The sequence below is a fragment of the Drosophila eugracilis genome, unplaced genomic scaffold (genome assembly GCF_018153835.1).
Source record: "Drosophila eugracilis isolate 14026-0451.02 unplaced genomic scaffold, ASM1815383v1 contig_1858, whole genome shotgun sequence".
Lineage (NCBI taxonomy): Eukaryota > Metazoa > Arthropoda > Insecta > Diptera > Drosophilidae > Drosophila > Drosophila eugracilis.
In genome coordinates this window covers 525,297-539,405 of record NW_024572708.1, presented here as the reverse complement: position 1 = coordinate 539,405, position 14,109 = coordinate 525,297, and the positions used below count along the sequence as shown (strand labels likewise).

The window sequence follows — 14,109 nt, the reverse complement described above, 5'->3', positions numbered from 1 at the left end:
TACCGCTACGAAGCGAGAGTGTAATACTTTAAAGAATACTAAAAACAAATACCAAGTGAACTGAATTAAACGCAACGCAAAATAAAATACTGTAATTTGATATACTGTTATAATTCTTGTTTTTTTTTTTTTTGCTTTTTTATTTTCTGGCAAAGTAAAGTACAAAGAAACACACAAAGAAAAATAAAAATAAATAACGGCAAAGATAACAAAGCAAATTGCAAGCTGCAGGACATCAGCAACAACAACAGCAACAATAACAACAACAGCAACAACAACAACAGCAACAACAACAAAGCAAAACCAAGTAAAAAACAAAATAAATAATTCGCCCAATACCAACAACCAGCAGACAGAGCGAGACGGACAGAGAAATAAACAAACTGAGTGAGTGGAAGTGTGCGAGAGTTTACCAAGCGATAGAGTGGGCAGGATAGATAGATAGCGAGAGAGAGCGAGCGAGTGAGCGAAAAGCTTCATGCAGAAAAACAAGAAACAGCGCAAAACATGTAAGTGAAATTGATTTTTTTCCCCCCTCCTTTCTTTCTTTCTTGCTTTCTTTCAACGTGCCTTTTGGCCTCTCTTTTTATTCGATTGTTATTATTGTTGTTATTGTTATGGCCCAGCATTAGACGTAAATATTTCATGATTGATTTATGGTTGCCCAGAGAAAGCTTATGGTATTGCGGTATAACGACGCTGCAATCACGAAGGTGGCAACCCTGAACAAGTTGTGATAGTGTCGTAAGGTACTCCGTTTATATTTATTTAGATAAATCCGTAAACTGTAATGGCTTTTTAAAGTTCATTGGTCATCATGATTACGGTGTATAGTTGTGGTATATTGTTAGTATATTTCTTTAGGATACGGTATGTTATGGAAACTCTAGAGTTGTTTATAAATTTGTACTGAAAAGATCTGCTTATTAGTATTTTCCCCTAAAACTTGTTACTAAAAATACCAAAACAACACTAACAGTTACCTTAATTTTTGAAATTCCTTTTCTCCTATACATTTGTTGTCATAGAAATTCCCAGGCTTTAATCTTATCTATATAATCTAGTCTAAGATTTCTAGAAAACAACCCACCAAAGTAGTTTTAATGGCCAGCTCACTAGTTACGACATTCGCTTGCATCCTTATCGAATGATTAATAGTTAACTATCAGTTTTTTATTTGATCAACCAAGGTCATTCATCAGATGAGTCATATGAGGCAATGCAACAAAGTTGAATTACAATGCTGATAAATAGGGGATTACGAAATGGATGATATGATATGAACTCTTACAGCAAAAGTTACAGCTAACTGATGGTCAGAAGTGGGGAAAAAATATATTAAAAATTTCTAGGAAAATGTATAACCCAAAGGAATAAGTAGGTCTTAACCAGAAGTTAAACTACCTTTAGATTATCAAAAGAGGAAAAAAGAGGTATTTAATAGATCAAGCTAGAGTAAAAATCACTTAAAAACACCATCAAGTAGATATCACATTCCCAGCCAAATAAGTGACTGTCAAGACTTGACCTCAACACATTTTTGGGTCTAATCAGTCTGGCGATATCTGTAATACGTTTATAACACCACCAGCGACGAACAAAGCAGCCAACAAAAAACGTAAAAACCAACGAACGGGCTTAACAACAATTTGTGGGTGTCTGGCCATGGTCGTTGAAATTTGTTGGTAGAAAAAGGCAATCGAGAAGAGCAAACAAGCGACGGCGGGCGGCAGGCGGCTTATCAAAAGCAATATTCATGTTTAATATCTGTACGAAGATTATAATTGCCCCATGAATATGTACAGCTCGTCGGTTCGTACACACGATTATATCGAAATATATACGAGTATATATATGTATATATATATATGGCTAGACGTATGGGCGTAATGGTGCTTAAAACCAGAGGGAATTTCGGGCCTCCCTTTGCGAAAACTTTATCGATTTGTGGGCATTAGATTTGAAGGCGTGTCGTGTGCCAGTTTTTTTCTCGATTGCCGAAATAGTATTTTAAGATAAGAGAATAATATGCGTTGTGTTTTGTTTTTCTTTTTTTTTTTTGCTAGAATATAAAACCTAAGTATGAGGATTTTCTAGGTATTCGGTTATTTGTTATTTACTTTTTAAATATCATAAATCAAGTTGAAAATAGCTAGCTAGTCGGTTTAGCTTAATAATAGGGTCTTGGTAAAGGGTATTAAAAACATTTATAAGATAAAAGTTGTCTAAATATATACCCCAAAAACATAAAGATCTTTAAATAAATGATTTTTAAAAAAGAAAACTATTTAATTGCCACACAAAAACTATTTTATTTATAACCACTCCATTGTTCTTAGAATATAAAATATTTATTAATAAATTACTAGCATATCCCCAAACACCCTATAAATAAATGAACTGAAGAGCCGTCTAATTGTCAAGTTTGTAGCACGTTGCGTATACGCCCTGTCTGCCCAATATAATAAAATATTTATAATGCTTAGGTGGAATCCGATGTCTTAAGTGCTAAACAGTTTATTCAGTGCTGCCAATAATAAATAAATTAGATAATAGAAATGCCCAACTTAAGTAGATACCATCCCTCTTGTTGTTTTTGTTATTTTTGCCTACCTACTTGTCATATTCTTAGCGCGTTGCGTATACGCCCCATTGCACCGACAGTCAGCCATGCAAAGTGGCGGCAACCCGCTGCGACATCACCGCCGTCTAGCAGTTTTTGGCAGCATTTTGACATGTCGTCGCCCCCTTCGGCTGTGTCTTTATGACCGCTATTCACCCTCCTCTCGAAAAACAATTACAAAACAAATTTGAAAAGGCAGCGAGGAAAAGTCAGTAAAGGGGGAGGGCAAGAGAAGTGCAACAGCAAAATAAACTAATAAAGCGAAGAAGCGCAAATATTACGGCAATCGTCGTCGATGATAACAGGTGGGGAAAGAAATAAAAAAAAAAAAAGAAGAAATGCCTGGATTGCATATTACTAAGTTGTCGAGTGGCTCTCGACTTCCTTGTTCAACTACTATCTGATTTCGTAATTATGACATTTTCTTGTTTTTTTTAATGTCTACTTTTGCTAGGCAAAGGGATTTGTTAGTCAGCAACGAAAGGTGAAAGAAGTTAATTACAAGTTAAGCAGTTTTTGGGTAGGAAATCTATAATATTAAAGAAGAATATTTTATGATATATTATTAATGAAAAGTAACCACATTTTTGTTTGCCTTTTCGCATATCAATTTCAATTTCAAAATTGCCGCCAACCTATAAGTGAAATAAATTCGTTTTTAATTAAAGCCATTAACCATATTTCCTAGAACTCGTGATGAATAAATTAAAGATACAATTTCTTCATCGAAAAAGAAAAATAAGAACTAAAAAATAAATTATTATTTCATATCTAAAATAAACTCAAGGACCCAGCGAGCACCTTTTCCCACGACAATGATAGTTCCACACATTAAGTTATAAAAAAAAAAGCAGCAATTGTCCACAAGGAAAAACAAATAAACACAAAAACCAAAAAAAAAAAAAAATCGAGGGCAAAAAATACGAAATTTATGACTAGAATTCCCCGCAATATTCCCTCGTCGCCGTCAAAGGCGTTTGTCATGTGAATCAGAGGGGCATTCGAACTAAATATACAAAGGAAATGAAAGGAAGAAGTAAATATAGTTCAAAGATCTGCCCTGAATATATATATCTATATGTATATATTTGAGATATATTTGTGTGATATGACCAGGTCCATGATGGTTTTTACGCATAACATATATAGTGATGGGTATTATTTATAGGCAGCACTTGGACAAGATTCGCATATAAATAACGTTGAATATCTATGACTTGTTCTTTGACTTTTGCTTTTGTCATTCAACCAAATACCAACCATCTATCTGCCCCCGCCCCCCTTTCTCACCGCCCATGACTCAGAATCGTTTATGGCTTTGAGCGTTTTACGAGTTCGATCATAAAAAAGAATCCCAGAAACGTCGAGTCCAATTGCGCCCATTTCTTGTTCCACTATTTGATTCCGTTTGCCGGCTATTTTTAAGTTTTCCAAATAATAATTTGAGAATGGCATTGGGTTGGTAAGAAAAACACACAAAAAGATTACTTAGGTGAAGGGTGATTAAATATTAGATTAGGGAAATCGTTTTAAGGTCTACTTAGTTTTCTATTTCAATACTTTTTAGTATGAAATCTTACTCTTCACTTCTTTTTGTTATAAAACCAAGTAAAATTCCTATTCTTTGGACACTTTTCTAGCAGTGCACTGCCCATTATTAAATGGGGAAACTAATCTATTGGGCAATTAGAAGTTCGAGAGAGGGGGGAATCAGCTTATCAGCTGTCAATGATGCAATGATGACGATGATGATGATGACGGCGATGATGATCTCCTTAGCCAATCGCTTATAATTTTCATCTCTCTCTCTCTATGCATATATTTTCCAGCTGGAGAACATGGAGGGTGCAAGTCGCAGCAGGAACTCCTCCACGAGTCACAGTCAAGGTCGCGGCCAGGACATTGAGGATCTCAAGCAAGACATTCCCTACTTTGACGAACCACCATCGTCCATCGATGCCGAACTGCTTGTTCTGGGCAAAACTGAATGCAAATTGGATGAACTTAGCTGGGATCGCGATGCGGATGTTGATGCAGATGCTCCGCTAGAGACGGCACAACAACCAGTCGATCTCGAAGAGGACAACTATCCGGACGAAAACGAGAGCTCTGTGCTGGGAAGTGATTATGCGCACAGTGGCAGTGGCAGTGGAGCAAATAGTTTCTATCAATCGCCAACGCCCTCCGCCGCCGGATCCGGTTGCGATCTAATGCTCCGCCCGCCTTCCAGTTCCATTTACCACTTCAACTACCGATCGCCGGCGAGTCCATTGCCCGTGGCGATCCCAGGCGGTGGTGGATCCAATTCTCGAGGCCTGCATCCATATGCACATTCCCCGGCCCATGGCTCACAGGCTGGTTTCTATCCCAATATGTGGTATCCGAATGCACCTTACGGATCGGGTGGTTCCGGTGCTGGTGCCGTCGCTGGTAGTGGCCGGTATATGAGCTATGGATCTGGTGGATCGAATTCAGGGACGATTGCAGGTCCGGGATCTATGCAAGGAGTTTATCCTGGACATTCGAATCAACTGCACGGAATGCATCATCAATATGCACAGCCACATTCGCATCCACACCACCCGCAGCATCCGCATCATCCGCCGCATCCGCACCACCAGCATCCGCACGAGACCATGATGGAAATGTTTCAGCTGTCAAATAGGTGAGTTTTCCTTAAATTGATTTCTTGATAATTTGGGGATTAAAAAATAGTATTTCTATTTTTAATGTTATTTATTTTCCATTCCTAAACTTCCCGAAAACTTGATACTCAAGCTTTCTTTTTGTACAGAAATTATTTCCTTTGATATTTGAAACTTCTCTGCTGAATTCTTTCAAGACGCATAAAATCGGTTATTTCGTGTGCACTCCGCACTCCCCCAACATCTGTCCCACCCTCTGACTGTGAAAATGCCACCCATCGTGTTAATGGGGGGCAACATCCACCCGTGGCCCCTCAACGGGCGGTCGAAGGGGGCCAATTTGCCATTATTCAGAATCAGCCCGCGTACAATTCCAGTTTCCAGCTTCCAGCTGAGTGTCTGGCCTGATTGAAGATTGCTCCTCCCAATTAGGCATCATCTTGTGCCACTTGTGGCATCAACTAAGCAAACCCCAAACTACCCCAAAAAAAAAAAAAAAAATAACCTCCTTGATTAGGCTTTCGGTGGTGGCTGGGGGGGCGGCTGTGCTGGTTGTTCTAATATATTTTTATCAACATTTTTCTTGATTTATTTTCGTCACCGAGACACGCGAGGAGAGGCATTCCTATTCAGCCACTCAGCCATTCTCAATTGAAATCGCCATTCATTGGAGCTGCAGGAGAGCTGCACAAGTCCACCCACCCTTTGAAGGAACAAAAACGAAAAACAACAAAAGAAAACCACCCACCACCCCTTAATTTAGACCATGCAAGTATTTTGACTGAGAGACCATAAACAGAACACACCGTTTCCTTATTTTCTTGGCCATATATGTATATGTACATTTTGCCGTTGCTGTACCGTTACTCTAGAACTTATAATCCGATGCGTTTCGATACGTCATTAGCACGGCTCCAAGGTCGCACTGCATCCGTCGATTGTGCGGGGGGTATATGAAGATGAGAGGGGGGAGGTTGTCGATGGGTGGCGGGTGGTGCTGGCAGTTATCGATACGCGCGCACTTTACAATGTAAGCTGTAGCAGACAAACAGAAAGCGAGACAGAGACAGACTGCGGAAGCGAGGAAGACGCCAAAGGTGCACTTGGAAAAAAAATGTATAAAGAAGTTAATTTTTAAATAGGGAAAATATTAATTAAAAGATATATCTTACTAAATAGTTTCTTAAGTTATAAATTCTTTTAAAAAAATCGATTCTTATCGAAAATATCGTTTTTTGTAATCGAAATAGTCGAAGATTATATCGATATATGTATTTTCAATATAAAGAAAATATTAACTTAAAGATATTTCAAAAATGAACTTATTTTATACCGAAAATATCGTTTTTTGTAATCGAAATAGTCGAAGATTATATCGATATATGTATTTTCAATATAAAGAAAATATTAACTTAAAGTTATATTATAAATTAACTCATTTTGTTATCATTTCTTTGAAAACACATTGTTTATCGAAAATATCGTTTTTTGTAATCGAAATAGTCAATGATGATATCGATAAATGTATTTTCTTAAAAGTTCTTGAAATTTGTAATGGAAACTATTACTAACATCAAAAAAAATCAAATCAAAATCTTTAAAGTAAATCAATATAATATCATTAAGAAAAAGATCTCCTTAAATAAATGTTGATTTTTTTTATATAAGAAAAGGTTAGTTAACTGATTGTTTAAAGTTCAAATAATTTAACATTTGAAAGCTTTTTAATAGCCTACCTAATGAGATATAAAATTCAAGATAAATGAAAATGAAAGCCTCGTATATAGATATATAAAAACAATTAGGTTAAATATTTTGCCAAAATGTCAGCAGGATATTATAGTGATAAATTACGCATACGAAGTGTTGGCAAATTAAAATATGCATTTTTTTTTTTTGTTAATTTCCACAAAATGTTGCTGACATGAAGGTGGTCAACCTTTGTTGTGAAAATCCCATTCAAAAAAAAAAAAAAAAAAAAAAAAAAATCTATTTTTAAATTTTTAAGCAATTAAAAAGCATTTTAGAAGTGTAGTTCGGTTCTCCATTCAGCGGCGAATGCAACAAGTTGAGTAAACAAACAATCACATATTCGCGGATAACAGACATATATACTCTATACATCAGTTATTTATATATAGAGAAAGAAAAAGAGAGAGAAAGAGAAGCACTTGGAATTGGCTAAAAAGTAGACAGCTCGAGTGGCCAAAACCAACAGCTTGCTGGCCACTTAGCTAACAATTGCACCGACAACAATATGACATCAAGTGCAAGGGTGCAGTGCACTGTGCTAACGCAATCAAGGCCAGCTGAAATCGCTGCATTGGCATTTCCCAGCCATGTTTGATTGAACACTTTAAATACCCTCTAAAAGAATTTCAAATATTTCTATTCCATCAAAATCTATAAATAGGTAATAATTTATACCTAATTTTAAGTTCTTGTAGCCTAGTTAATTTTTGTTTATGGAACTTTTAATTGCTTTTGCTTTTATTATTGCTAATTTGCAGCTAATTTTGAGCAGGAAAATTCTGTAATTAGTAGAAATGGTAAAAGGGTATTAGATTTCTTGGTTTATTTATTAGATGGGAAATGATATCTCTTTTTTTTCTTTAAAATCTAATTTAAATTATGTTCTTTAATAGATTTTATTAGGTAAGGTTAGGTTTCTTTTTGGGAAATTTTTTGAGTTCTCCCTTAGTTTTTAGTGTTTGAAGCTTAAAAATATTTTATCTCTACTTAATAGTATAAAATATAAGTCATATTTTGTATAATTTCATTATTTTTTCCGAGTATTTTGTGATGGCTTGCATTTCTTTACTTGGCTGTTGCGCACTTTCCTTATGTATGAGATGGCCATTTTTTTGCTGTGGTTGTTGTTTTTGTTTTTCCTAGTTTTCCCCATCGTTTTTTTTTCAGCTGTTTGCATTGCTTTTGCCAATGCAATTGCAATTGCTCCTGCACTTCGTTTCGCACTCGCCAGTGTCTGTGTGTATTTTTCGAACTTGTTTTGCAATTGCGTTTTAAAATAAATTACATCAGTTCGAGGGGCGGCAATAGGGGTTGCTTGACTAGTAGTTGGCAAAAGGGGTTGGCAAAAAAAAAAGTATCTAAGAGGAGGGAGAGAGTGGAGCTTCTAGGGGAAGCAGAGGAGGAAGACCAAAAAACAACTTTGTGGCGGCGGACAGCGGTTGCCATTTGCTAATCGAACGCAACGATCTCATATTTCCGTATAAATTACTCATGAACTCAGCCAAAAGCGGTTGTTAAAGAGGAGGTAGGGCAGGGGGTGGTAGGGTTGGAGCACATACAGAAAATAATTAGCCCCCAAAAATATTGATAATTTGCATTCGTTTTTAGGCTGACTCTGGTTTTGTTTTCGAAATTTATTCACCTATTCTTGAAAACCATAAATTGTTAAGGAAAAAAAACTTATATAATTATACTTGGAATAATTCCATGATAAATATTGGAAATTAAAAAAAATTAAAACTAGTTTTTAATAAAAATCCATATATAATTATTTTCCGTGCTCCTCTCGACTTTATGCAATCGCAGTATATAACGTTCAAGACATTTGGCGCCAAGCGAAACGATCCAAAGCCCCAGCAAACAGAACGTGATCAATGCACTTGAATCGCAACAGGCCATCGCATCCCAGCCCATGCCCATGTCCCCTCCCCCAATCGCCACCCATGCAAAACTGATAATTATTGACGGACTGCGGCAACCAAGAGGGGGGCTGGTTGTTGTCATAGTCTAGCCGGTGCAATATGTAATACCTGCGACTGCGTAACGGCCAAACAAATGCCCAGTCATGCGCCGTCTATTATATATATTTTATATATAGTATATGCCTATGGGAATAAGCGGACAAGTTACGGACAAACTTACGGACATAATAATGGCGGAGAGGTTTCAAGTGAAGACTGCATAGTATCGAGAAGATAACTATGATTGTTACGCAAGATCCGTATAGGACGTATAGTAGTGACCTTCTAAGACACTTCTATCTACCAAATAACACTTAAAGGCATTAGGGTTTTGGAAAGCACTTATAAGGAGGTCTAAAAGTAGGCAACAATAAAGGTTTAAATCAATTTAGAAGATATTTTTAAACCCCTCATACTTAAAAAGTTATTTCCATTACACTTCCCCATAAACATTGTTCCACCCCCTTGGGAAATACAATGCCCATCCCTACCTCAACCAACAATGGCTTATCGTTTACAACAAACCATACATCAGATATTATTTATCACCCGACCAGTCGCCCGTCTACGTTGCACAAGTTTACTATCCCACATTAATCTGATAGTTTTGTCCGAGCATCGCTGGCAGAGTCACCAGAAGGGTTTTACGATTCTAATGAATGCAAACTTTTTGCCTGAGCTGTTGCCAAACTGCACTACCTGCCCCAAGGGGAATTTACTTGGGCTCTTTTATTAGTCGTCTTAAGTACTAACATTATATTGCACATATTTTTTAGCAAGCTTTAGCTTTAATATTTTCACCTTATTAGCAATGACAAATTTCAAGAGTTTTATATTCGTTAAGTCTTAACACATTCTAAGTGCAATGATAAGTAATTTTTTAAAAGGTTTTTAAGAAGTTGGAAATATTTTGAATGATGTTTTTAATCAGAGAAGTGTCGTTGAAAGTCAAATTAATGATAAAAAAAATCACAAACCCTTTTTGAATTATAAAACTTCAAGTTTAAATAATATATATTTTCGTTCTATTTCAGTGGCCGTGAGGCGCGAAATCGTGCAGAGAAGAACCGGCGAGATAAGCTAAATGGATCCATCCAGGAACTATCCACAATGGTGCCCCATGTGGCGGAGTCGCCACGTCGAGTGGACAAAACAGCCGTGTTGCGCTTCGCCGCTCATGCATTGCGATTAAAACACGGTAATAAATTGAAAACATTTTTAAAAATTAAAAGAAACTAAACAAGAATTTTAACTTCCTTAGCCTTTGGCAACAGTCTGATGCAGCAGCGACCGCAGATGACGGACACCCTAATGGATATGCTGGACAGCTTTTTCCTCACACTCACCTGCCACGGTCACATACTGCTGATCTCGGCCAGCATTGAACAGCATCTGGGCCACTGTCAGTCGGATCTATATGGTCAGAGCATTATGCAGATTACCCATCCGGATGATCAGCCTATGCTTAAAGAGAAACTGATCCCCACCAACTTGGAGAACCTATTCGATGCCCATGGTGATTCGGATGCAGAGGGTGAGCCCCGGCAAAGGAGTAAATCCGAGGAGGACTACATCGATCGCAAGCTGCGCGAGGATAGACGCAGCTTTCGAGTGAGGTGTGTTCATTCAAGGCGTATAAATTTTGTAATTTTATTTATTAATATTATATTTATATTCAGATTGGCTCGTGCTGGTCCCAGATCGGAACCCACTGTCTACGAAGTGGTCATGATCGATGGCTGTTTTCGACGCAGTGACGAAGCTCCGCGGGGCGTGCGATCCAATAATTTTAGCTCCAATCTGCAGTTGATCCGAAGGACTCGCGGCCGTGATGATGTCATTCCCCTGCACACCATAAGCGGCAACGATATCGTAAGTTAATTCCTTGCTGATATATGATATATCTCTCCTAACTCTCTCTGCTGCGGATCTTATAGATTCTGACAGGCTGCGCCCGGATCATCCGTGCGCCGAAGATCGCCAATCGCCTGATCGATGCCAATACGCTGGAGTACCGCACCCGCCACCTAATTGACGGCAGAATCATTGACTGCGACCAGAGGATTGGATTAGTGGCCGGATATATGACCGATGAGGTGCGCAATCTCAGTCCGTTCACTTTCATGCACAACGATGATGTGCGCTGGGTGATTGTGGCCCTGCGGCAAAGTAAGTATTCAGATATATAGTTAATATCCCAGTAACTGATCAATCTTCTTGTAATCTTACAGTGTACGACTGCAATAGTTCTTATGGCGAATCCACTTACCGACTGTTCACCCGAAATGGCAACATTATCTACCTGCAATCTAAGGGCTATCTGGAGATCGATAAGGAGACAAACAAGGTGCACTCCTTTGTCTGTGTGAATACGCTTCTGGGCGAGGAGGAGGGCAAACGTCGGGTGCAGGAGATGAAGAAGAAGTTCTCGGTGATCATTAACACTCAGATACCTCAGTCAACTATCGATATACCGGCCTCAGAACATCCAGCTTTGCTGGAAAAGGCTGTCCTACGGCTCATCCAGAATTTGCAAAAGACCGATGAAGATGGCGGCCATGATGAGGGCGAAGAAGAAGAGGAAGCGGAGGATGATGACGATGAGGAGGAAGATGAGGATCAGGATGATGGGGTGCGCAGTATGTCCGAATACGGCGATCACTATGGCAGTCACGGTCATGGCCGTTCGCATCATAGTTCCTCGACAATATCGTCCCATGGGCAGGGTAGCTCCAAGACCCCGCCCTTGGCACTGGTGCCACCCGAAACATCCTCTGTTAAGTCCTCAATTTCGAAGAGTATCAGTGTTGTTAATGTGACAGCGGCAAAACATCTACGTAGTGTCCACGGATCGGCGGTCAAATCGCCCAGCTCTTTGGCCACTTGCACCTGCAGCGAATCCCACTCACCCTGCGACTTCTGTCAAGGTCCATCCACGCCCGATACCCAAACCGTTGGATCAGCTATAAAGAGAAGTAGTACTGCTCTGACGGAAACGGAGGAGAAGCTTCCCAAGCGACGTTTTATTCCCAATACTGGTGAGTTTTTAGGGGCATTATAAAGATCAAATAGTTAATCATTTAAATTATTATTTCATCATTGATTTATTTCCCCGCAGAGATCGAGCACGTCCTGAACACATCTCTGGACCAAATTGGCCGAAATCTGACCCAACAACTCAACGTGGCCAGAAATTTGCAGGAACAGAGCCAGCTCTACGAGTTGCCCGATGGCAATCAGCGATTTAATGAGATCATGGTAGGCTATATGCATTTAAATATCTTAAATAAATCTTTATTGAGATCAGTTAGCTTAGGAGTCACCTTAAGGACAATATTTTGCTTATCTTAAATGCTAATATCCTTATTTTCTGTTTTTCCCCAATGTAGCAAGAGCACCAGAAACAAAGTGAACTGTATGTGAACATCAAGAGCGAGTACGAGGTGCAGTTGCAGAATAAGGGCAGCAACCGGAAGTCATCCGAGACGGATCGAAGTCAAGAGCAGCAGCAGATACAGGATGAGGACCAGGGCTAGACGGAACGAAAGTGAGAGAGAACGATATTGGTTCTCGACTGAAGGGTTTCATCGATGTGATAACTACTGTCCTGGCAGTCAGCTCAAGTCCCAACCAAAAGTGGAGTGTCCTAAAAAGAAAACACTGAAAAAAAAAACAAAGAAAATTATAGAAAAGCAAAATTGGATAACTGATGGATAACTGCTGCAGAACAGATTTAGATACGGATAGATAACCTCTAACCCCAACCTATGAGTGAGCCTGAGACAAACATACTTTAGATGCCCCGCCCACAAAACACACACGCACACACCCAAACACACACACGCTGTTTATTCAGTTTGTTGTTTTTAACTTCATGTACCAAGTAGAAAGGACTTTTACATGCATGTAGAACTAGTTACCAGTGTAAAGTGGAGAGCTGTTTCCGTTTCCGTTTTCTTCTAGAATGTTTAAAAAGTACGACGTTCTTTAAATTTATAAAATTTATAACAACAATATTTTAGTTTTGCTGTCCAAAATGTAGAACAAATACATATATAGAAATTTATAATGTCAATTTCTAACGAAAACGGAAACGGAAATGGAAGCAAACACCTACAAAGGATAACGATTAGCATAAATGGGAGGATTTAAACAATTATTAGGCTAAATCGTAATATATATACATTAAATATACTATATATAAATATATACCTATGTACCATACGTTGTGCGTAATGCGCATAGCCCAAACTAAACGTGATAAAAGACTGTTACCAACTACATACACACATACTACACACACACATGGAAACACCCGTAAATCTATAACTAAAACGTAAACTTAATTCGGAATAGTTTCGTAAAACAAATTATTCACACGCCCACACACACATGAGGCCGTGGCATAGTTAAATTAAATTTACTATACGAACACTTTTTATAGATGTTTAATGTTGTTATGCTATAAGATAATAAATCCATATAAATTTATGGATTTTGGCCAAGCACGGTGCACTAACAATTTGCAAGTGAGCCAAGTACAATTTACACAAATATATACATAATTAGATGCATATATGGTTCGATGTAAACTAATAATTCGATGTGAATGAATGAAAATTAAAGGAAAAACAACAACAACCACACACACACACACACACAAACCAGAAAATGCTTAGGCAAAAAAATATGAGAACTCTGTTAAATGTTTGTTATGCATTTGTTTTTTTTTTATCTAAATTAATATTAAACTAATGTATTAGTGAATAAACTTGTGTACCTACATACAAAACAATGATAAAGAATATATTCTGGTGTTTTTATTCATTAATGGTTGGTTATAAACTGTAGGTAATAAATTACTTTGTAAGATTGTTAAAATCCTTAGTATAAACTTAAAAATTGGAATAAAAAAAACTTTCCTATTGTTTTGGAGACTTAAACTAAGGTGCGTAACACAATTGTAATTTTATTTTACCAAGAACCAATTCGAGAATTGTCCGTTAAAACGAAAGTAACACTTCTACCGTTTATTATACAATTTTTAAAAACTACATTTTTAAATCTACAAAATGTCAAATGTAGATTATATTGTCTTTCATTTTTCCATTCCAACTTAACCAGAATA

At 37.8% G+C, this 14,109-nt stretch overlaps 1 protein-coding gene across 1 annotated transcript; it reads left to right on the top strand.

The window, feature by feature from the left end:
* The first annotated feature begins 397 nt into the window (after positions 1 to 397).
* Positions 398 to 13,786, top strand: LOC108110022. Its single transcript, XM_017218866.2, has 9 exons — positions 398 to 509; positions 4,453 to 5,288; positions 10,016 to 10,179; positions 10,243 to 10,597; positions 10,661 to 10,853; positions 10,919 to 11,150; positions 11,213 to 12,019; positions 12,100 to 12,239; positions 12,371 to 13,786. The coding sequence occupies exons 2-9, from the start codon at positions 4,462 to 4,464 to the stop codon at positions 12,515 to 12,517; spliced, it is 2,865 nt and encodes a 954-aa protein (XP_017074355.1). The 5' UTR covers positions 398 to 509; positions 4,453 to 4,461; the 3' UTR covers positions 12,518 to 13,786.
* The last annotated feature ends 323 nt before the right edge of the window (positions 13,787 to 14,109 follow it).

Excerpts from the sequence above, each read along its gene's own strand:
- LOC108110022 (XM_017218866.2), top strand. The coding sequence starts at position 4,462 with ATGGAGGGTGCAAGTCGCAGCAGGAACTCCTCCACGAGTCACAGTCAA. Across the intron at positions 10,854-10,918 it reads CCATAAGCGGCAACGATATC|ATTCTGACAGGCTGCGCCCG; the intron begins GTAAGTTAATTC and ends CGGATCTTATAG. Across the intron at positions 12,020-12,099 it reads ACGTTTTATTCCCAATACTG|AGATCGAGCACGTCCTGAAC; the intron begins GTGAGTTTTTAG and ends ATTTCCCCGCAG.